The sequence below is a fragment of the Acipenser ruthenus genome, chromosome 7 (genome assembly GCF_902713425.1).
Source record: "Acipenser ruthenus chromosome 7, fAciRut3.2 maternal haplotype, whole genome shotgun sequence".
In the NCBI taxonomy this organism is placed as follows: Eukaryota; Metazoa; Chordata; class Actinopteri; order Acipenseriformes; family Acipenseridae; genus Acipenser; species Acipenser ruthenus.
In genome coordinates, this window is record NC_081195.1 from 2,182,233 (window position 1) to 2,207,194 (window position 24,962).

Sequence of the window (24,962 nt, forward strand, 5' to 3'; positions counted from 1 at the left end):
CATGCGAGATGGTATTGATAGTTTGGGAGATGCAGCTTGGAACAGAATGCAAAGGATCTAGTTAGTAAATTAGTTATAACCGTACATACTTGTTATTTTTACTTTTGCATGCCTTAATTAACGCTATACATCATCTAAACTTGAATCGCATGGGCATTTGAGAACTTTTTTTTAATAGTTAAAAAAAAATAACAAGCAGCTCTTAAAAAGTAACCATATATAATGGTCTGCTGCACATTTCCAATAGAATGTTTTGGTTTCAAGTGATGTCTAATGGTTTGGAAAGCTCTGGTGAAATTATCTTATAGTTCTGGTTTACAAACTCTTGCAATCGGAGAGGTTTCTACATTTGAGAATGGTTTGAACCGGTGGTAATCGATACACGTGTCAGCCACCAGGGGGAGTGAATCACACACTCATTTGTGACCGTGTAGAATAGTAACTCGTACTTGATTGCAGTCCTAAACCAACCGCCATGCCATTATTTCCTCTTTTGGGGGTGGGGAGGATTGTGTGTCCCCGGGTGCTATAATTGTGAGAACGCTTATGATTGGAATGTACAGAAAATTTGATGCAAAACCCAATTAACGACAGCATGATATTCACAGTTTAATTTCTAGGGCATCTGCAGCATCATGTTAGGCTAAGATGGGGTTTCAGTTAATCAAGGTTAGTTAACGTATTTTTTCTGTGGTGGAGTGGATTGACCGTTACCTGCAGTGGGAAGGAGTCTTAACTGGGGGAGAGCAGCTGTTAATAACCAGCTTATGCGTGAGGCATCCACAATCCTATCGCCTTACAGTAAAGAGATAATTCTAGTTTACATTAACTGCATACACTGGCTGCTTTTGGGAGGCTTACCGTTTTAAAACTAAATCAAATTACAATACAGATGAACTCGCTTTACATCACGATTGCCGTGCAGACATTATTCTGATATTAAGCGGGTCATGATATAAACATGATGTTTGCCTATGACAGCACACATTACGAGTGCGAGATAAAAAGAAAGAACACTGACAGTGAATTAAAGAGCCGTGTTTTAATACTGTACATTTACATGTCGTTCTTTACATTTAAACAAATGCATATAGTTTACTGTACAGGTACAAATACGTTTTGTATCATTAACTGGAACGAAACACTTTGTGTCATTATCTAAACTAGGCATGAATTGTCGACTGATGGGAGCTAGCAAATTATTTTTTTTGTGTGTGTATTTGTATAAGACTGACTTGGGCAGCAGTGTGGAGTAGTGGTTAGGGCTCTGGACTCTTGACCGGAGGGTCGTGGGTTCAATCCTTAGTGGGGACACTGCTGCTGTACCCTTGAGCAACGTACTTTACCTAGATTGCTCCAGTAAAAACCCAATTGTTAAATGGGTAATTGTATGTAAAAAATAATGTGATATCATGTTACAATTGTAAGTCGCCCTGGATAAGGGCTCAGCTAAGGAATAAATAATATTAATAAGACTGACTTAAAATTTGACGACTTTGGTGTTTTGTAACTGAATTGTATCCCTTTAAGACCGCCCACGCAGCATTTGACAGGCTGCACAAAATGTCATTTTATCAGCCGAGATGATTATTGGTTGTTAGTTGCGTTGGAAATTAATTCTATCCTGTGGTTACTTAGTCAAGCCCGGCCACGCACCATTTCACAGGCTGCACAAAACGTAACAATAAGCGGGGTTATGAGATGATATTAAGAGAGGCAATTTCTCAAAGGAACCTATGGTGCAAGGCGATTGGTTTTTCAAAAATCGTGATAATAAAAGTGTTATGATATTAAGCGAGGTGATATAAAACGGGTTAATCTATATATGAAAAATACTTGAGAGCTTATTTTAAAGCCTAATGAGTCTCAAAAAATGACTTTCAAATTCACGCTGTTATCATGTTTTGTCTCACAATAAAACAACAATTCATCACATGTTTTACAAACAAGTTTATTAGCATTTGAACTTCAGTCAATAGCAAAATAAATAAATAAAACATGTTCAAACCCAATAGGCATGGTGTACAACAGCATTATTATTATTATTATTATTATTATTATTATTATTATTATTATTATTATTATTATTATTTATTTTTTATATTTCAATAAATTAAACAGATGCCTACCATATGAAAGAAGTGACTAATCAGACCATGTCATGTGGATAAGGCAGATCCTATACAGTTGTGGCCGTTTTCATTAAAGTAAGGCACCTCTTTACAGGTGACATGACTTTTGATTTCATTTTATAACAAAATAGACATGTTTTTTTATTATAGTCAGTCTTAACGGTTTCTCCTTTGGGCAGCATTGCTGCCTTTATCCAGTGTCAGATGAAATAAATCCATATTGTGCTTTGTGGGATTCAAGTATTTTAAGGAAACACCCTCCCGCCAGTTCAGCACTAAGGCGCTGCAGCTATAGAGTTGAGCTTCAGCTGGCGCACGGGAGACTGGATTGGCAGGAACGAGGTAGGGAAAGCAAAAACAGAGCCCTCATAGCTCTTATTAAAGGTGAACTCCTCAGCAAAGAAGGAGACTGGCTCCCTTTTGCAGGTGGCCACCTGGGTGGTGGGTGTAGGGGAGAGGACCTCGGACTCAAACTGAAGAAGCTGACCCATGAAGCCGAAGTTTGGGGAGATGAGCCCCCGCCGCTGCTTGATAAAGTCAAAGGCCTCCTCCAGGCTCAGCCTCTTGGTTTTCATGATGTAGGCCATGCAGATGGTAGGTGATCTGGAGATGCCAGCTTCACAATGCACCAGGACCTTTCCTCCCACCTGCCTAACACAGTCTGGAAGACAAAGAAACAACCGTTGGTTATTAATGTGAGGCAGCTGTCCACTTATCAGTGATTCATTGATTATTCCAACTAGTGGTGCGTATGAGGTATGAATGAAGATTTCCTCCACCTAATTGTATCAGTCTTTTCTCTGAACTCAAAGAAATGAGATGGGTTGCAATATTTGGAATACATGGCATGACATTTCAATTAAAATCTTGCACATGAGCGAAAGCAGCCTGTCAATCGCTGTAATGTGTTTGCCGTGGTTTTGACAGACCCAGTTAAAGCAGACTCCTTTGACAGAGGACCCATTGTCAGTTGTAAGAACTTGTTATTCCAAAGGGTTGTGAACCCTTTGCCTTATTCTCATTAGAGACTGAAACTATGATGCTTTTTTGCCACAGAGAACACACTATGTACCCCTCCCCCACCTGGCCCTTCATCCTCTATCCCATTAATTAAGCAACGCTTTCCCCCTCCTACGCGACCCTTTGAAAGCTGTACTCTGCAGCCTTGTCACACTCCAATCACACCACTCACTCTTGCCCCACCTCACTGTGTTTTTTTTAATGATTTCATTCTAATACTCCTACATCAATCTTGACTCATCTGTGTTTCATAGCTACACATGAAACAGAACCCTCCCTCCCCCCTCTATAGTCTCAATATTTCAGCATCATTTTTAATGTCTCCCTTTTCTTTTGTCAAACAATTTGATGATTTTTTTTTTTTTTTTGCATTTTGTGGCCCGATATTAAGGCTGTGGGGAAAATGGTTAACATGATGGTACCCAGCTACCTGTCCACACCTGGTTGAAATGGGATTAGTTGTTAACCTGGTTTAGTAAACTACGCACATCAATGGATAGGCTTTGAGATACAGATTCTCTGTACACGCCATTCTCTGTACACATCACTCTCTGTACACACCACTCTCTGTACACGCCACTCTCTGTACTCATCATTGTATATCAAAGGTCTCTTTCCCTCTGAGGTGTGGTACAAATGCACCCCTGGCTAAACCTGCTGGCACAATTCCTCTGAAATGCAATTTCAAAGTCCTTTTCACACGCTTCCCTTTAACTGCATGCTCATAAATAACTTCATTTTGCCATTACTATTGTGTCTCCTATTCAATTTCCTTGGTAATTGCCTCCAGCACTGTACACCTGCAGCAGACAAACAACCTCCTCCCATCGTCAATAGAAATCTCATTACAGAGGTGCTGGCTACTCCCTGGCTAGGGATTAAGAGGATGGGAATGTGCATTGAGGATCCTTTTGGGGGATTTGAGTAATGTGAAATGCAAAAGAATGAAAACGACCTTTTCTCCCATTAGGTGTGAGCAAGAAGAGGACAGCGTAATGAAGTATCCTGAACACCCTGCAGTATCTGGGCTATTTTAGGAGGATTCTAACTATATAACCTTGCTAGGATTCAGCTACAGTAACTGTACTATACCTACTTATCTGTATATCATTTAACACTCTCTTAATACAATAATCCAACCATTCAATATTATTAGTAGGTTTAATATTATTTGTAATGTTTGGGCCATACAGGTGCATGCTGATTAGGTATTTGTGATGTCACATATTGCATCTGCACCTGACAGGTGTTCTATAAATTAACCACAAAGTAACTTCAGGTTAACACAACTCAATATCTCCGTAACTTTGAACAGTATACTTTTTTTTTTATTATTATGAAAAAGAAAATGTTGCTTTTTTTTTGCAAAAGCTTCTCTTGTGAATGCGGAAATGAAAAGCTGGTTCATAAATCCACCGTCCCACCAAATCCCTAGGCTTTGAGAAGCAATATCCTCTCCTCGGATTCATAATTCATAAGCTGTTAGCTGTCAGAAAGCAGCAGTTCCATTAATACAATGTGTATAGCTGATACTAAAGTAGCCTGTTATTTAAGTTGGTTTGTTTTTAATTCTCCTTAAATTGTGGGTCATCATTCTAGCATGTATTTTAGAAATAAAGGTTCACAGTGATTTTCAACAACAGCTCTTTGAAAACGGTATGTTGCACTAATCCAGATCGCTCGACACTGTATTTGACCCACTCATATACCAGTGTAATGTGGTATATTTGACTTCTTACTGGTTAATAACTTGGAAGCTCAGCTTAATAACCAAGACAGTTCACTCTGTGAATACGACTGCGTGTTCTATCTAATGCAAAGTGTTTCAGAGCAGACTACGTACCGATAAAATCTATTGCCTCCTGGAAATGGGAGCTAATGTCAGCCATGTGACTGTCCTCCACTGGTATCCATTTATAATGAAACTGTCCTTTGAACTGTTCGGTGGCTCTGCAGGAGACATTGAGCAGTGCTGTGATGTAAAGGTCATGGAGATAGTCCTGCCTGGAGGCATGGTAGGCACTCCCGAGGTAAAGAAAAGGAAGGATTTCAACCGGCTGGCCCTAAAAAATAAAGGAAAGTCAAATTAAAATAATGAGACAAAACAAACAAACAAAAAAATCTGGATGTTCTTGCAACGATCTGCTTCTTATTCCATATTTATTTGATCTGTAAACAGAGATCAAGGGGGCCTTGCTGAGATGGACCAGGTGTCTGTTATACCTCTTTGAAATTAGCTCTTTCTCTGATCTAAGTTTTGATGGTGGATCACAAAGCTGAGGCTAATGCCAGTGAATATCGTGTCTCCTGCAGCAAATAGCAGGTGCAACACAATGTGAGTCCCAGTGCCTGAAAGTCATGGATTATCAGGTACAGTGCTGTTACCTGTCAATCAGAATACCTGGTACACATGCTGCAACACCTGGAGGTGATACACCTGCACACCCTGCATTGAACAACTCAATGTCACTTAAGGGTTTAGACCCAATTACCACAAAGAGGCTTTTTAACTTCCCCCAAACAACAAAGCATCTTTATAAAAGAGGATACCAATTCAAAGAGAGATACTAAACCCATGAAATGAATAATCCCAGGTGGAGGACACTGCTGCTGTACCTTTGAGCAAGGTACTTTACCTAGATTGCTCCAGTAAAAACCCAACTGTATAAATGGGTAATTGTATGTAAAAATAATGTGATATCTTGTAACAATTGTAAGTCGCCGTGGATAAGGGTGTCTGCTAAGAAATAAATAATAATAATAGTTAGAGGTGGATTTACATAATAAAGGGGGGAAATAATTGTGTTTGGGGTATGTGCAGTATAATCGTGATAACTCTATAAGCATTTTACTGCAGTGTGCATTAAGTACTTTTGGACGCAGAGATAAAAAAGGGGGAGGGGGGTCCGTTTAAAAGCAAGGTCATTGCGTGCAGAGTGCAGTAAAGGAAAATAATGCTGTCTTCCAGTAAGGTTGTGAAAATAATGTGATGGTTTGTGAACACCACGGAACACTAATCACTTTCTGATACATCTGTCAAGTTACAAAAAAGGGAAGAAGGCTTTGTGACTCATTCTAAAGTGACATCACCTAGCAAACAGTTCCATTCCAGCCACCTGATCATGACAAAATTACGGATTGTGCAGTACAGCTTGACCCAGAGGCAGCTTTCAAAAGCCAGAAAGCTCTTAGTTTGTTTTCCAATCCATCTCATTCTCCCATGTTTTTAAGACCATTATTTCAGTGTGCTGCTTGTGAGCGTATCTCTAGGGTAAAGATATGAAGAGTCTCCATTTAAAATACTGCAGCTACTGTAAGCTTGACATATTTTCTCAAAATCCTGTTTTTAAAAGTTTCTCACCTCATCTTTCCTGATAGAGCTGATCTAGCTACGCCCTTTATTGTGTCCCTCTAGCAGATTGAAGGTAATGGCAAACATTTGAAATAAAGCTATATTTCACTGGCCTCTGCTTTTCTAATTCTACAACAACATCTAATGCTGTGTTTACGAAACATAAACTAATCTAAAAAAAAATAAAAAATACTGAAAGTGCTTTCTACTTTCTCAGCTGTACACTAAACCTCAAATTAAAACATGATTCAGAAAAAGGGCCGGGAAGTGACAGCAACTTGGACCACAGCCTAAATTAAACTCATAGTAGCTTCTGAGAAATGTGCATAGTGTGGTGGTGGGAGCTTAGCTGTTAAACAGTCACCCATACATGTATATTCATGCTGAGCTCTGATTCAACTGCACAGGCCCAAAATGTCATCCAAAAGCCACCAAACAGGACTCAAGCAAACACAAATGAGGAAGGCATTTAATTAGAGAGCTGAAAATGAGGAAGTGTGCAGTTCTTACTCCCACCCCCTTTCCATACCTGATCGTAAGCTGCTTTGTGGTTAGTGCTGAGTTTCTCATAAGGGCCGGTGCTGAGGCTTGTGGCAGTTTCAGTTCTGTCCTGTGTGGCTGGTCTCGGCTCTGTGCAAAGTTCAGGGTACTGGGAATGGAAGCTTTCATATCCTCCTGCCGGACAAAGAAAAAAGAAAACGCTGCCATTTCAACTTCTGTATTCACGGGCAGGCTCCCAGCACTGTAGAGTCCCATTATCACTGGACTGGGAGGAACAGCTTCCACAGTGCAGTCTGAAATGTCTTGCATAAATAATCTCATATGTGTTGTAATAAACAGACTCATTGCAAATTCAACAAGCGTTTGTCACAATAATCTTTGAGATTCAATTTCCTCACATAGAACTGGTCGAGTTGCATGGAATTTATCCTTCATTTATATGCATCTTACTTTTTACATAGATTTTTATTTGAGAGAAGTTCCGAAAATGAAAATCTCAAATATAATTTACTGTAATAATTTACCATAATGAAAATAAATAATCATTGAGAAGCCTAAACCTCAAAAGGAATATGGAAAATATAATATAAAGGGGGATCTGATAGAAAACTATATAATAATAATAATAATAATAATAATAATAATAATAATAATAATAATAATAATAATAATAATAATGCAAATCTGTTTAAATTGGCATGCAAGGTTACACCATCTCTCTGCACCTTAGTTTCTGGTTTGAAATTCAATTGTAACCATATTTCATGGAAGGATGTGTATGGCAACAGTACCTATATGCTCAATGTCACTATAAATCCCTCCTAAGTGTATGGCAATGCAGTATTTGTTGTCAGTCAGTAACACAGAGAAGAGTGTTAAGTCTCACTACAGAGCATACGGTCTTAATTAAATGGCTCAACATTAAGGCAGTTATAACACAATGGGTGTAACATACTAATTAAAAACTATTATTCATTTGTTTAATATAAAAGCATTTCCCTTTTCTATCTCATAGGCTACCTTTAATTTCTTAAACAAGAAATAATTGTACAATTATTTGTATAGGCATATATATATATATATATATATATATATATATATATATATATATATATATATATATATATATATATTACTTCTAAGCCTGTATTGCATCACTAATTGTGATATCATGAACAGAGCTTTAACGCATTTTAATATACGAAACAGTGATATGAATGTTTGACCGAGCTGCCAAATGGGTAACCAGCACACTTATACCAGTGTTTACTGCTTCTCTCGTGTGACTCATCTCCACCCATCTTGTGATTGCACTCAGATCTTTAGTCTATGTGTCTGTGCATGAGCCGATACACTCCTGCGTCAATTCCATGTGCATTGCTCACCAGGTAGCTACAATGGGAGAAGACGAGTGTCTACCATAGAAGTAAAAACAAAGTCACAGTGAAACATTCACATACGCCGATCAAACATGGAGATTTCCAGGGAATTCCGTATTGATGTATTTATAGGTTTATTTATGGGTGGGATGTGTTTATTAATGTTTAACATATTACCCTTTAATTAATTAAAATCGAATTATTAATGTGTTTTATTTATTTTTATATTTTTAAATATAAAAATAAATACCTATCATTTATACGCCTTTTCTTTTTATTGATATCCGTGCTCAGAGAAACTATATATATACAAAGTAGTTTACTATATTATTGGTAAATGAATTAAACAATACCCATAATGTATTTAAATATTTGTCACGTCATATGTAACCTGCATATTTAGTAAATAGTAAATACTGTAGATTACAGTTTAACTTCTGCGATACAACTTTTAACTGTGTTTGATCTTTGCTATTTATAAAGGCTGGTTGGTATACTAACCCACACAAAGAATAATAACAAGAAAACTAAACTAAACCAAAAAACACCCATTTTGACAGCGTTACCTCAGTCCCAGTGTTAGTCTTTAGTGTGCTCGCTCACCTTTAAGAAAACAGATTTTGGCTCCGTTGCTGAGACCCAGTAGTGTGTTTAACACAATCTGAGCAGTGCTGTCCTTCTTCAGTTTCTGCCAATGGGGGGACCTGTCGTCCAAAGCTACGACAGCGGAGATGCTTCCTTCTCGTAAGCGGCTCTGGGCTCTCTCGTCTGGGATCACAAACTGCAAAGGCACCTGGCCACCACGAGACCTCCTGACTATAACAGAATTCAAGTTGACATTGACCGAACCTTTAATACTAGAAGTCGAAAAGGAAAAGTACGGTCTGCAATCCACAATCAGACAGCTGCCGGACTCTTTCCTTATGATTTTCTTTAAACGGCAGCAATTCATACTGGAAACCTTCATGTTGATTTCGGAAATGGTTCACGTAATACTTAAAGAAAATGCCAAAAAAACTACTAGATTTCTTAGCTGTATTATTATTATTATTATTATCTTCAGAGCCAGAGTGGGGATCACTCTGTACCTGCTCTATGGTTACATTTCCACTAAGGGGATTCCGTTGTAACAATTTTATATGAATGGAACCTCCGGATTGTGACGTCATTCACCATATATGGACACCGGTGAAGTGGGGTTTGATAATCCGCCTACAGCCTCTTCCTTTTATTCACCGTGAATAAACTGCACGCTTACATCCTCACAATTAGTCACAACAAACATAAGAATGAGCTCATATAAATTACTCTACTCTTCTTGTAGAAAATCTTGTTAAAAAATAAGTGTGTGTGTGTGTGTGTGTGTGTGTGTGTGTGTGTGTGTGTGTGTGTGTGTGTGTATATATATATAGAAAATTGCAATTTGTGTGTATTTTCCCTTAATGTACACTTTGCTAGTGCCTAACACTAGCCTACAACTAGCTTCACTGTAGGCGATTCTATTTCTGATGTTCTCTGTAAAGCTTTTAATTAAATAACAGGCTTACATTATAGACTGAACCGCGAATACTATTGAAAGATAATATCTGATAAACACTCAATTCAAATATAGATCTGTCATTTCAAATATATTTATTAAAAAATCCGCAGACAATTTTAATGTCGGTATACAGAGACAATTGTTAATATATTCATACACCTCATAGTGCATACATGTCACCGTAAAGCGCTCAACTAGAGGCGAGTCACAGGCAAGCAACATTCCAACCGTTCTACATGCATTCCAGTCACATGACGAGGGCACAAATACCAAATAAATAGGACAAGATTCATTCAAAAAATATTGCAATGCATTAAACGTTCTGTCCTTATTGAAACTCGTACAGTTACAATTTGAACACACCAATGTGCTGATACAGACGCGGCCTCATGGCAAACTAGAATCTGAAATAATCTCATATATTAAAATAATTCTACATTTGGACTCTCAGTGCAGTTTGATGAACACGCAGTCTCTTGTCACAGGTCTGGAGAGCTGCCAGAGCCATCAGGTCATTGTAATCTGCTAACATCACGAGGATGTGGGCAGGAGACAAGCATATGTTCTCACTGAATTACCTTCCCATGCTTGGTAAACCCCTAGGAGGACATCTTTCTTTTATATTTTTCACAGTAGACAAACCCAGCATTATAACATTAATATTTTAAGGCCAAGCTGGATGTCCTTTGTTTTCAAGGGGCTCAACTTGTGTTCAAACTGTAGCGCACCCATCAACACATTTTCTAGATGACCAAAAAGCATCATTATATTCAGCTTGGATCTTATCTCCTTTTGAACTCAGTAAGAGGGTGATCTATGAAGTCATATTCATATTATTTCTTGATATCAACTGTATTCAGAGAGGCAGTGTCCTTTTTCTATAACTGATGAAAGATTTCTAATTAAAAAGAAACCAATAAAAAATACAAGCAGGCTGTGCTTCCGGGCTGTTTCAAGATGTAGGTAGAACTGTCTGATTATTCAATCCATCATCAGGCATTAGCTGTTATTAATATAGATAATTAGATTGTGGCTTTCTGTAATATACAAAAGGCCATTCAGTTGCATATAAGATGATGTAACCTTTCCTGTTATCTACACCATGAAAGCACCAGAGCTGTGCAAGTTGTTGCAGATTATATATATATATATATATATATATATATATATATATATATATATATATATATATATATGTAGCGTGTCACCTAGCATGTCCGTCATTTGTAAAATTCAAGCTTAAGTTAATTTGTCTATCCATGACATCCAAAACATGTTGAGGCAGAGGTTCCATGGAAAGCAGATATGAACAGCAGTGCAATGTAATCAAAAATAAAAACAAGCATGTCGGTGATAAATGTGCATCACGACCTGCATTCAGTGTGTGACAGAATCAGTAACACGTAACTGCAGTCCTTAACAGGGTGCAACTCTTTGTCATGACACTTCCTCATGAGCTATAAGCAAACACAACCTGCAGACGGTCGATGAGAACAGTGGTCATTGTGCAGCATAAGACATGTTCAACAAGAGCATGGAATATGCCACTTTGCATTTAAATACACTGACTCTAAAGCATGTTCAAGCTGTCAATATATAGATCTCAAGCTAGCATTTCGACGAAGCATTCCTGTGCACGGCTGTATGACTCACTCAGTTGTACTTCCACCTTGCGAATGCATGTCCTTTTCTTTTATACCAAGATCCTGTTGATATCTGCATTAGAGGTCAGTGAATGTCTCCTGTTAGACAGGTTTGAACCTATCTGAACTTTACATGTTTAATGATAAAGGCTGTTTGGTCCAGTGGTTAAAGAAAAGAGCTTGCAACCAGTAGGTCCCTGGTTCAAATCCCGGCTCACTCACTGACTCAGTGTGACCCTGAGCAAGTCATTTAACCTCCTTGTGCTCCGTCTTTCGGGGGAGATGTTGTTCTAAGTGACTCTGCTCTGATGCATAGTTCACACACCCTAGTCTGCTAAAATAAACAAATAATAATAACACTAGCTGTAGTAGTCTAGCAGTGTTTAGCTATAGCTGTGCCCCAGGCTCAATTTAAATTGACCCATTTCCTGACTGCGCAGATTGAATCAGCTAATTCTGTTATTGCCTTTTAGTAATAACAGCTACTGTAATCAGCTGATAATAACGGGGTTAAAACTTGACCCCCTATAGCAATGGGTACCCCTAGAATTAAAGCATAGACAAAACTCCTCAGCACTACTGCACCGACAAACAGCAACTCATTTATTCTTATTGTATGCAATGTTGCGATACGAATGGAAGGATTTTGAAACTTAATGTTTCCCTGATCTATAGACTAGCTGTTTGACATGGCTGGGCATGTTGGTAGGTCTTTCCATTCGTCTTTGAAAGCCTAAGACATTGGTCAAGTTCATCACAATTCAATTTTTTCAAGTGCATTTGAATACTTCACAATGAGAAATAATTTCAGTCTGTTAAGTTTTTTTTTTTTTTAAATCTCTATCTATGCAAGATATCCCCGGAGTTGTGAAAGTTATTTTGTGGAACACAAGACTGAAAAAAGAAAAGACTATATTTAAAAGCCAGCTGTGTCTTGTAAAACAAATGTGTAAACAACTCTATATGTAACATTGCAAAATACTTGAATTAATGTGGAAGTGGTAAATTGGCAAAAAAAATAAAAATACCCAGGTGGTTCTTTAGAAAGCTGACATCTACAGTATGAGGAAACGAAACATAAAAAAGAACAGGTGGTGCGTTTCCCAGCTTGCAGTTTGCAGAGGACAAATACACAGGAGAGAGGCCAGCGAAATCCACCAATCAGAAACTCACTGACTGCAATGGTAAGGTGTATCACCGGTGTGACATACAGCATACTGTGTGCATCTGTTAACATTAATGAATGCCAGATTGATAGAAACCTGTATAGGGATGCTGTAAACAGGACCCAAAGACTGAGTGCAGGATAATCATACTATAATATCAGCAAACTATACTATACATCTATACTATATATGCAGTTAGAGAAACTCTAATAACATTTAAGGTAGTTCCACAAAATAGTAAAATATCTTCCCATTAGAGATTTTAGGTTATTAACCTAGAGTGACGCAATTATAGAGGAATCATCCATAAAATTAATGAAAGGGGGAAAAAAACATGAGACAAAATAAATGTTGTTTATAAAGCGAAGTCTATAAGGAATGCAAATTATCTGACCAATTACTAAGTGTAATGAGACTGTCAGCAGATCTGTACAGCAATAAAAACCTGGATGATTCAGCATGCAAATACCTACGGGAGCCTCTAATGCATCAGCATTCACAGCAAGCACGTTTCATCATGTTTATACTTGCACTGTAACCGTCATATAAGCGCTGGCATGTGTTCCGCTTTGGGACCGATTCTTAACAGCCTGTTTATTAATACAGGTACAGCTCACTATCTTGAAAATGTAAGGACTGCCCTGGAGAACCTAAATTAAACTCCTTAAAAATTATACAGCAGCGCAAGTTCTAGGTCTTATGTGTATGAAGGCACACCATTTTATTTAACTGTTTGCAGGTTTTTAAAAATCCATATCCACGTCACCTTCTCTCTTAAATGATCATGTGTCAAACATCTGCAACCAGATCACTGTGGCATGGCAGAGAATGTTAAATATTCCAGAACAGCTGGAACTTTGTCATTGTGTGGCATCTGTGAGGAGAAAAAAAACCCAGTCACACGCCATTGCCTTGCCTCGTGCATGACAACAACATCAGTAATGCTTCAGAGAGCAGCCCAGCCTGCATGAGTCAATCGTTTGACAGATATTTGGGGAAATGTATTCAGCAATGCTATTTACTCCAGGGCACCCTATGCACATGAAGCTTCTTTGCAAAACTGATTAAGAATGTTGTCAAGATCCCATTTGTCATCGAGCCTGTGTTAGCAGGTAGATCTGTGAAGCACCCCCTCAGAACGATGTGTACTGAAATCCTTCAGCAATTCATATCAGCACAAACACCTTGGAAGCCAGACTTATTTACAAGCTAGCCCAGGCCAGCCAGTACTACAAGGTCATGATCCTACTTTAAAAACAACTTGAGGCCTGTCCATTCGAACGAGACAGCAAGGCATGGCAGGGTGAGCCCAGGTATTATCTGATGGGTCAGGCAGCTGTATAATCAAGTTCATCATCAAAACACCATTGTGTGGATTCAGAGTGCCACGGGACCTCAGCTCAATACTTCATCTCAGTACAAATGAGGCAGCCACACAAATTATAAAACAGCTTCAAATCCTTCTTTATATTTCATTTGATTCGTTTTGTATTGACTGTGAGATAGGATATGAACAGTCTTATGTCAGGAATGAAAAGGAGATGTATAATCAAATTTGTAGCGGTCTATACTTATTATAAATAAAATAAACAAACACATTTTAAACCATTTGAAATGCGTTTTATAATATTGGCAAAACAAAAGGAATGCATACAGTGGTAGTTTAAACAATACATTCATGCAGATTCCAATAATGGATAACCCTCACAGGGAATGTTGATGCTGACTAGCGCAGTGGGTATAGTACAGGCATTTACATAAGTTTAACCTGCAGTAAAACAATAACAGATTTACTGGTTTATCCTGTCTATAAATAGCTCCACTCCTGTAACAAATGTCACATATAACAGGTGACTTATTTTGAACCTAAAATATCCCCAGCTACATGCAGTATGTAGGTGTAACATGTAAGATCTAAATGACAGATAAAATGTAACTGATAAACAGAAGCTTTATCATGACTGAGAAGTTGTGTTTCTGAGTAACTTTACATGCACGGTACAGTATGCATATTGCACGCCGGTTTGTATCACACCAGTATAGTGACTGTTTAGTTGTTGTGCTTTAAATTGAGAGAGTTTTGATCAATAAAGGTATTAGTTTAAGAGCTCCATGTTTCAGTAGGCAGCTGTCATTCTGAGTTTACGGCCTGCCCCTTTGAGACAAGCAGCTTTAAAAAGCTTTGTGCATCACAAGGGAGTGGACATGTGACCGTTTCCACCACTCACTTCAGTGTGCTAGTATCATCTCTCAGGCATTCCTAGTAGGGGCAGATATTACTGGTGGCGTGGTCAGTGCTCTTTGGTCCTCACTGATCTCTATTCCTGTTTCTGGTCCTAGAAACATAGAATATATACTGTATATATATATATATATATATATATATATATATATATATATATATATATATATATATATATATATAAGAGTTCTGAATAGATTGACAACAGCTAGTTAGAGTAGTTTCAAATGGACTGGTGTGTAGTATTAGAAACACATTTTCTGATGTGCAGGAACACTGTGGATGTATCAGAGGTAAACATTTCTGGTATCATGTGTAAACCAGAACTATTTATTTTTTTGAAGACTTTTTATTTTAGCCTTTAGCAGGGCAGGGAGGGGGTTAAAATCCTCCTTGCAAAACAGACGTGAGAATGTGTGTTTAATAAAGTGTTAATTGTTCTGGCAGTTGGGCACAATTGTAAATTAGTACCAGCTGCCTTTATTTTGTGAATTTTGTGGGGAATAAAAACCTGACAGGTCATTCATTCAGTGCTGCTGAGGAAGGGAGAGCTTGGTCATGAACTGGTATGAAAAAAAGGTACTCTCTGTTACTTAAAAACGCAGTCTTACAAAGTTTATTTTGTGTATTTGTGTTTTCCATGGAAACAGCTTAGCTATCCTGTTTGTAGTGAGGTTCCTGTATGTCTAGTTAGTGCTTGAGTAGAGCTAGGTTTTGTTTTGTTTATTTTTATTTGTTGTGTGAAAAGAAAATGTGTGCAAGCACAGTCAAAAACAAACACCTGTGGTCTTGGTTCGTAAAACAGTGCTGAGAAAGAAACCGGAAGAGAGCGATCTTCCACACTTTGCATTTGCCTGGCTTGAGATCTGGTGTGTAGAACTACAGTTTCGATGTGGAGACAGGAAACAGCAGTGTAGTCCGATTGCAGCTGTGCTATGCAGGTACTTTTATAGCTAAATGTATCTCATTTCAATACAGATATTCTAATTTAGAAAACAGAAATCTACGTCAATGTCTTCCTGAGATAACCCAATTTAGGTGAAATTAACTACAATCAATACATTTCAGGCAGTGTGACATGCTTTATCAAAACAATAAGAATAAAAAGCAAACACATTAATGGAGGAATTTGTTCTAAAATGTAGCAATGATCCCTAAGTGCCCCCATTTCCAATGACAGCTATTATTACTTTTTAATTTAGGCTTCAGTTGTAAATGTTAATGCTTGATGTTCTGCCCTCTCTCTAGAGCATCAGGGGACTTGTGCTTCAACCATACCAATTGCACTGTTGCTAACAGCGCTGTCACTCTGCTCTCCACCAGGTGGATTTTTATAATCAGAATCAGATCAAAAGTTTCACGTCACGCAACATTATCACAGAAATTGAACAGTACCAGAACTACATTTTGATTATAGCTGAACTAAATAAAACTAAACTAGAAGAACTACATTGTAATTGCAGTTTCGCTTGCATGGAAAGACAGATACAACTGCTGCTGTACTGTTGTTCTAATTAGCAAAATGCCAGTGAGGTGGGAATACAAATGCTTCTCAAATGAGAGTCCAGCTGTCTATATCAAAGTCTCTTATCTGGTGGGAACCACAGTGCAAAAACCTTTTTATCCGCACACATCTTCTTTACTTCTCTATACGGTGATGCCCACCCACAGAAAAAAAAAGGTTTTCTAGTACTTTCCAAAGGTAGACCACAGTCTTTCAGTTGCACCCATGGAACGGAATGAAAGAGTAAGAGGAAGGCGATAAGAAGCCACAGCTCACATCATTTGTATAGAGATTGGGGAGATGGGGGGGGGGGGGACAAGATCAAGCAAACTTCCTCCCGCCACAGGAAACTGGAAACCACAACGGGGCGGGCCGAGAGACAGAGTATGGTATGACTTGTTCTGCTCTAGGTGTCTGAGGTTCCACCCTCAAATCATTTGATCTCGTCGGATCTCAGAGTGTTACCAGCACATGAGGCATGGACTCGTCAGTACGTGGGTTGGAGAGCCTGAATGAACTCCTGCAGGTACAGTGTATTCATTATGAAGCTGTTGGAGGAGCTTTCTTTACAATGACACGGGTCTGCAATCTCCCAGAACCCTTTGGACTGGATCATGAAAACAAGCTTTTTACATCTCAGTTTATTCATCCTGTAAAGCCATTGGTTAAATAAATGGCATTTCGGCCAATTAAATACTGACTGTTTTGTAAATTCTAATATAAATACTCAAGTGAACTAATAAATGCTTTACTATACTTCAAGTCCATGTCCTCAAATTCCAGATCCATTAGTAGTATGACCGGGCACCAATTTACAGTAAGTCAATCTTTTCCATGGAAATTTGTATCCGTTCCCTACTGAACTGACAGCTCATATAGCAGTGCACCACTAACAGCATTCCTTTGAATGGAGTCATTCTCACGGAATTACTGTTCAATTCTGACTCCAGTCTTTCACTTGGTTTTTGAATCTTTCAGATCTATTTATTCAGCCCTCTATTCAAATCAGCAGCCACTGTGTTTCTGTATTCCTCATGTTATTGTTAACTGAATAAATGGGAAATCATGTCTGTATTGTTTTGCATATCTAAACTTGAATGTTATATATATATATATATATATATATATATATATATATATATATATATACAGCAGTGTGCACATGTATGAGTACACCCCGATACTTCTGTTGTTTTGATTTGTTGTGCATATGAAATCAATCAAACCACTGTATCTGAAAATCTTGTAAAACTGTCAAAATAGCAAATTAGTGATTGTCTAATTTAATTGATGACTTTAATAGGCCACACATGCAATTAATTTAAAATAGTAAGAGAAAAGGGTTACATATTTTACAAATGGTAAAATACATGAGACTTTTTAGAAGCTGTTAAAGAGGCCTAATCAAGTGCCTATTGCTTCTAGATCACTGATTACTGACCAAAAATGTAAATTCTCATTGAGGTGTTCTAATAAATGAGCACACTACTGTAAGAGTGTGTGGTGCAGCAATGATGCCAGGAAAAATATGTTGCACATAAGAGGAGCGGGCCCTTTAATTGGGAGGGAGTGTTTTATCATCCCTACCATGGCTGTGTAGGAGTTATAAAGCTAAACCCACTCAGCTGGGTTTAAAAGGCACATGGCCTGACGACGGTAGCATCACTCAGTCTTTAATGTAGACCCAGTTTCTCTCCACCTTCACCAGACCAGCTTTCTCTTTTACGTAACTGTTTTGTTTTAAAAAGAGTAATCTGGGGCTACATCATAATACAATATACCCCAGGAGTGATGACTGTGCCTGGATATTAGAAGCTATTGATTGCTGTCATTTCCACAAATGTGTGCTCCAATTTAGTATTAAGAAACTCTGAGTAATATACTTATTGACTGGTGTAGTGCATTGATAAGCAGGCACCGAAAAAAACAGAAGAGCTTACTGACTAATAAACCCACTCTATTCTTTTTCATTACAATCAGATTCCCACAATTGTATTATTTTCATTTTCCCCAGTTCACCAGTTATTTACCTCACCTTTCAAATTAGAGACTGTAATCTTTTCCAGGACTGGAGACAATTTATGTTAATATGCTTTAATTTTGTAACAAAGGGAAAAAAATAAAAGAAAGAGCATTGATATGCTTTTATCCCTGAAAATGCCTTTCTACATACAATTATCTCTTCACTGTTAAGAGTAATTATTTTTCGCAGACAAGGTAAGCTTTAATTTCTGGATGTAAAAGAAGACTATAGCCCCATAGAAAAAGTGTCCTGTACTGCATATATAAATTGTTACAGCACCCTAGTACTCCTACATTGCATCTGTAGTTTTACATAGCTAGAAATCTTTCACAGTACATTTATAACACTAGGATCCAGTCTGAAACTGCACTTTGTGCTCTGCAGTTCTGTGTTCCAGCTCAAGGCACTTTCAGTTCAGGGAGGGATGTTTGCCTACAGTTTCTTTTGATCACAGGTTTGTGCTTCATTTCTAGCACACACCTAAAGGGCAGAGTACTACATGCACACACACACCCCCACACACCCACAGCTGGTGTGTACAGATAATCCCTTACTAACACAAGGTACCGATGCAGAGGCAACAATGCATTGTACAGGTAAACAAAAAAACTGCATGAGTCCACTTATTGTATACAACTATCCATATTCCAAAGGAGAATTCTGTATAATATATGGCCACACTGATGTATTTCAGTGCTGACTGTGATAGTGATTATATGGGCCAGTGTCCACTCACCAGCTCTCAAGTAATTTAGTCTCCTAGCTGGCTAAATTAGAAGCGGATCCCAGAGGTAAAGACATGGGTCCTAAGCAAGGACATTTGCACTGTGGTAATAGGCCAGGTCTTTAAGTGTATTTATTTACTAATAGACTTTCTGAAAACTCATAATCTAAAAGCCCACCATGACCAGATCCACATCAGCAGGGCAGTCATGGAAGATACACACCAACAGTCACTATACAGTAACTCACTGCACACACAGTACACCATATTGAATTAAAAAGTAGATCCTAGAATCATGAAATAATACAAACAATACTACCACCCTAAAATGTATAAACCTGATATTTTGTGGACCTCTTTCAACTATATTCTACTGCGTATAGTGATGCTAATAAAGTGATCAATAAATCCCCAATGGCTGCAGTATTTAGATCCGGAGTATCTGGATCATTAAACTAGCCCCTTGTGTTCTCTGAAAGTGCTAAAAGAATGGTTTATAATCTCATACAGGGGTAGACAGGACAGTCTTCATCATCTCCTCTTAACATCTTAACTCAGGAGAAAGGAAGTTTATAAAATGACTCCAGTCGTGTTCCGTTTCCAGATCTCAGTTCCGCTGGCTTTGGGGGCATCCTCCTCAGGGATGTGAATGGTGGCTACCCCCGGAGAAAGAAGACACATACCATGTCACAAGTCAGCTAATACTGAAGCATTGCTTGAATCCCAGCATGTCACATAAGTGTCAAGGAGTTCTGGGCTGGAGGGGGTGGTGCTGAGACACCAGCATCACTGTCAAGCCTTCCCGAGGTGTGGGCTAGTCGATGAAACACCAAACATGGGAGGTGTCTACCTGATCTCTGTGAAGTGCCCGACCCAGGCTGCAAATAGGCTGATCCCTGGAGCCAGCATTACACTTCAGCCATCCACACCAGACCAATAGGAAATCCACATCACCTGGAGGGAAAGCGCTGAGGGCTCATATATTAAAATAGGAAACCCTCATTACCTGGAGGGAAAGCACTGAGGGCTTGTATATTACAATAGGAAACCCTCATTACCCTGAGGGAAAGCGCTGAGGGCTCATATATTACAATAGGAAACCCACATTACCTGGAGGGAAAGCGCTGAGGGCTTGTATATTACAATAGGAAACCCACATCACCTGGAGGGAAAGCGCTGAGGCCTCATATATTACAATAGGAAACCCTCATTACCCTGAGGGAAAGCGCTGAGGGCTTGTATATTACAATAGGAAACCCTCATTACCCTGAGGGAAAGCGCTGAGGGCTTGTATATTACAATAGGAAACCCACATTACCCTGAGGGAAAGCGCTGAGGGCTCATATATTACAATAGGAAACCCACATTACCTGGAGGGAAAGCGCTGAGGGCTTGTATATTACAATAGGAAACCCACATTACCTGGAGGGAAAGCGCTGAGGGCTTGTATATTACAATAGGAAACACTCATTACCTGGAGGGAAAGCGCTGAGGGCTTGTATATTACAATAGGAAACCCACATTACCTGGAGGGAAAGCGCTGAGGGCTTGTATATTACAATAGGAAACACTCATTACCTGGAGGGAAAGCGCTGAGGGCTTGTATATTACAATAGGAAACCCACATTACCCTGAGGGAAAGCGCTGAGGGCTCATATATTACAATAGGAAACCCACATTACCTGGAGGGAAAGCGCTGAGGGCTTGTATATTACAATAGGAAACCCTCATTACCTGGAGGGAAAGCGCTGAGGGCTCATATATTACAATAGGAAACCCTCATTACCTGGAGGGAAAGCGCTGAGGGCTTGTATATTACAATAGGAAACCCTCATTACCTGGAGGGAAAGCGCTGAGGGCTTGTATATTACAATAGGAAACCCTCATTACCTGGAGGGAAAGCGCTGAGGGCTTGTATATTACAATAGGAAACCCACATTACCTGGAGGGAAAGCGCTGAGGGCTTGTATATTACAATAGGAAACCCTCATTACCTGGAGGGAAAGCGCTGAGGGCTCATATATTACAATAGGAAACCCTCTTGAATCTTCAAGTTTCCTCATCATTTGCGGCAAATACACAGAAGTTTAAAAAAACAAAACAATGTAAATGTTTTCACTGTTTCAAAAAAGAGAAGGTGAAGTGAAAAAAACCCACAAGATAAAATGTTCTGACATTTACATTTGAGTGGTGAAAACCGAATCAGCAAAACTGAGTCATTGTTATTCATCAAACAGGTTCCTGACTTAAATAAGCCACCTACTGCACAGTCTCAAAAAGTTTTATTAATACCAAACGTTTCATTAATTTCTCAGATACCTCTAATAATAATAATAATAATAATAATAATAATAATAATAATAATAATTCTGTGTTTCATACAGATAGGATAAGAAATAACCCATGTTTGCAGGCCCAAAACAGATAACACTAACATGCAAGTTATATTTGTTTGGTTTGCTTACTTTTATCCTGTTTTATGTGTTATAGAATTTGTCCTAAACATACTGAAACTTAAGCATTCACACTAGGAAATGGTTCATGTGTTAGTTTGTTGATAAACAATCAAATGTAAGAAACATTTCAGTCTTCAAATTGAAAGATAAAGACACACTGTAGTTACTTAATAAATACACATGTACTTCCACAGAGCTACAATGTTATTATGCATAGTTACAATGTACTTTTTGCAGGATATATGCAAGTACACAATTGTATCAGAAAAGGGTTAGGGTTAGGGTTCAGGTTAAGGATAGGATCAGGGTTATAAGAGATAAGATTTAGGGCAAATAGATTTACACATTAAGTACATTGTAAATTCACATAATAACTTTGTAATGATGTTTAAGTACACATGCATTTACTAAGTAACTACTATGTAAATACACAGTAATTAGAGACACTGAATATAAAGTGTTACCAGATAAAGACTAAACTTGAATTTGCTAATGGAACATGTAAGAGTATATTGAGAAGAGGTTTATCACTTATTTATGATAATTTTGGACAAACAATAATAACACTGTGGCTCTTTATTTAACTGAATCATTGTGTTACCCATTTCAGGTTTGTAAGAAACAGAAAGACGTTGATAATGTGGTTAAATGAACCACCACGCTGCTTCCTATAGTGACAAACTATTTTGTCTTTAGTATAATATGATTCATCGCCATAATATTTGTTCTGGCCACAAAACCACAACACAAAAGTTTCAGAGAATTTCAGAAGGAAATAATAAAACAGAAATAATTCACGTCACTTCTGCTGAAAAGCATATACCGTTTTCTGCTAAATGCCCAATTGACAAACCCTTAATGACAGCTGTGAGAAATTAGATTAAAAATATATATATATAATAATAATTGTGTCATGTCAACTATTTGGGGACATACCAATAAGAAAATGATAATCCAAACGTAAATGCTATTTTATAATAACATTTACTGATTAATAAACAAATGTTATTTTATAATTTATACAGGAATACTCACCAGTATGTACATGTTCAATAATTGAATATATTATATGACACTAAAAATGAAACTATATATATAGATAGATAGATAGATAGGTAGGTAGATAGATAGATAGATAGATATACACAGTATATATTAACAGAGCTGCTCTCACTCTGGTTTGTTTGCCCCTTTAAATGACAGATCCGACACTTGAAGTTTAGTCAGTACCTTTGTATACGATTGATGAGCACAGTATCAATCAGGCTTCTTCACACAGCAGACCCCTCAATGAACTAACTCTGGGGTTTATATGCCCCAGAGAAACAGGTATATGCAGCTGGCTCTAATTTACAATAATGAGGCCAACTGCCAAAACAATAAAACAATTAACAGGGATGTATAGGGATATATATATTGGGAGCTCCCGAGTGACGCAACTACGCATCTGGTAAAGGCACTCCACATGGAGTGCAGGATGCGCCCTATAGCCTGAATGTCGCCAGTTCGAGTCCAGGCTATTCCATTGCCAACTATGGACGGGAGTTCCCATGTGGCGGCACACAGTTGTCCGAGCACTGCCCGGGAGGGAGAGGGTTTAGGTCGGCCAGGGTGTCATTGGCTCACTGCGCACCAGTAGTCACCCTGTAGTCTGGCTGGGTGCCTGTGAGCTGCCCGGAGCTGCGTTGTCCTCCAAAGCTGTAGCTCTGAGGTGGCTGCACGGTGGGTCTACAGTGTGAAAAGAAGCGGTCTGCTGATGGCACATGCTTCAGAGGACAGCGTGTGTTTGTCTTTGCCTCTTCCGAGTCAGCGCAGGGGTGGTAGCAGTGAGCCAAGCTTAAATAATAATTAGATATTCTAAATTGGGAGAAAATAATAAAAAAATAATTGCCGACTACTAAATTTAAAAAATATATAACACATGGATGAAGGCTATATTTGCATTCTGAGCCATTAAACAAAAGGCATAATAGCACAGTAGTGATGTCAAAAAGTGATAATTCCTCTAGAGTCTAGAGGAAAATATATTTGAACTTTGACCCATCCGACTCCTCGAGACCATCGTTTTCAATCACTCGACAACACCCACAGTACAGAAATGTTCATTAATAATCAACAAAATGTGAATACGTTAAAAAAAAAAAAATGATGTAATGCTGGTACATTCGTATCTCAGAGAAACTGGAGAGGAATGGGAAATTAAAACAACATAAAGGCAATCATCCAAATAAAGCTGAAGCACTAAAGGATAACAACATAGAACGTCTGTACAGCTCTGAAACACTACGTTTAAAAAAAAACAAATGTACTGCTGAACCTCGTCTTCAATCGCATCACAAGGGTATCCATGTATTATAAAAAAATAATAGATGGGCCTCTTCAGTGAGTTACAGGAAAACAATTCCACCCTCGGTCTCGTAATTTATATGTATATATATATATATATATATATATATATATATATATATATATATATATATATATATATATATATATATATATATTTAGCTCAAAGAGCCAGCTGCCCAACGTTTCGATATGTTGTACATATCTTTCTCAAGGGAGCCTGTGTTTGAATCCAAACATTGGAGGTATTTATAGGTTTTTGACGGCATGACAACTACTTATATATATATATATATATATATATATATATATATATATATATATATATATATATATATATATATATTAAATATTGTATAATGTTGCTAATATTGTATTTTCTTTTGGGTATTTCACATTTCATTGTCACTGTGTTCCTTTAGTGATAACACTATTTCACATTTATGGTGAATCACATTGTATTTCAAGATACTGAGGACCACTGAAAGCCATTGGTGCTGACCTCATCTATGCTGCATTGTACACACACACACACTCACACACTCACACACACACACACACACACACACACACACACACACGCTGCTTCTGTTTCCGGGTGGACACCTTTCCTGTTCCCGACTTGCTGAGTAACATCAAGAGGGCTGCGCACTTCCTGGAGAACAGGAAGTGGCCTCAGCTGCAGCATTCTCCCACGCTCTTATCATCGTCTACAATTCACTTGCTGCAATAAAATGATTGCCTTGCCTCACTATGTCTTTTATTTTACTTTGTATAAACTTGATTCTTAAGTCATTCTTTCAATCGTGTTGGTTATTGGCTGAGCAATCACAACATATCTCATTTGCCCAAGATGCATGATGACAACAGATATATATATATATATTTTATTTTATATATCGTCTACCCTGTGTTGACATCATGTAATTGAACA

At 38.2% G+C, this 24,962-nt stretch overlaps 1 protein-coding gene across 1 annotated transcript; it reads right to left on the reverse strand.

Annotated features, from left to right (window-relative positions):
• Nucleotides 1–1,942: 1,942 nt before the first annotated feature.
• LOC117415313 (dual specificity protein phosphatase 5-like) lies at nt 1,943–9,500 on the reverse strand. The gene is made up of 4 exons (XM_034025469.3): nt 8,988–9,500; nt 7,034–7,179; nt 4,996–5,215; nt 1,943–2,793 (listed from the first exon to the last, which is right to left on the reverse strand). The coding sequence occupies exons 1-4, from the start codon at nt 9,349–9,351 to the stop codon at nt 2,408–2,410; spliced, it is 1,116 nt and encodes a 371-aa protein (XP_033881360.2). The 5' UTR covers nt 9,352–9,500; the 3' UTR covers nt 1,943–2,407.
• Nucleotides 9,501–24,962: the final 15,462 nt, after the last annotated feature.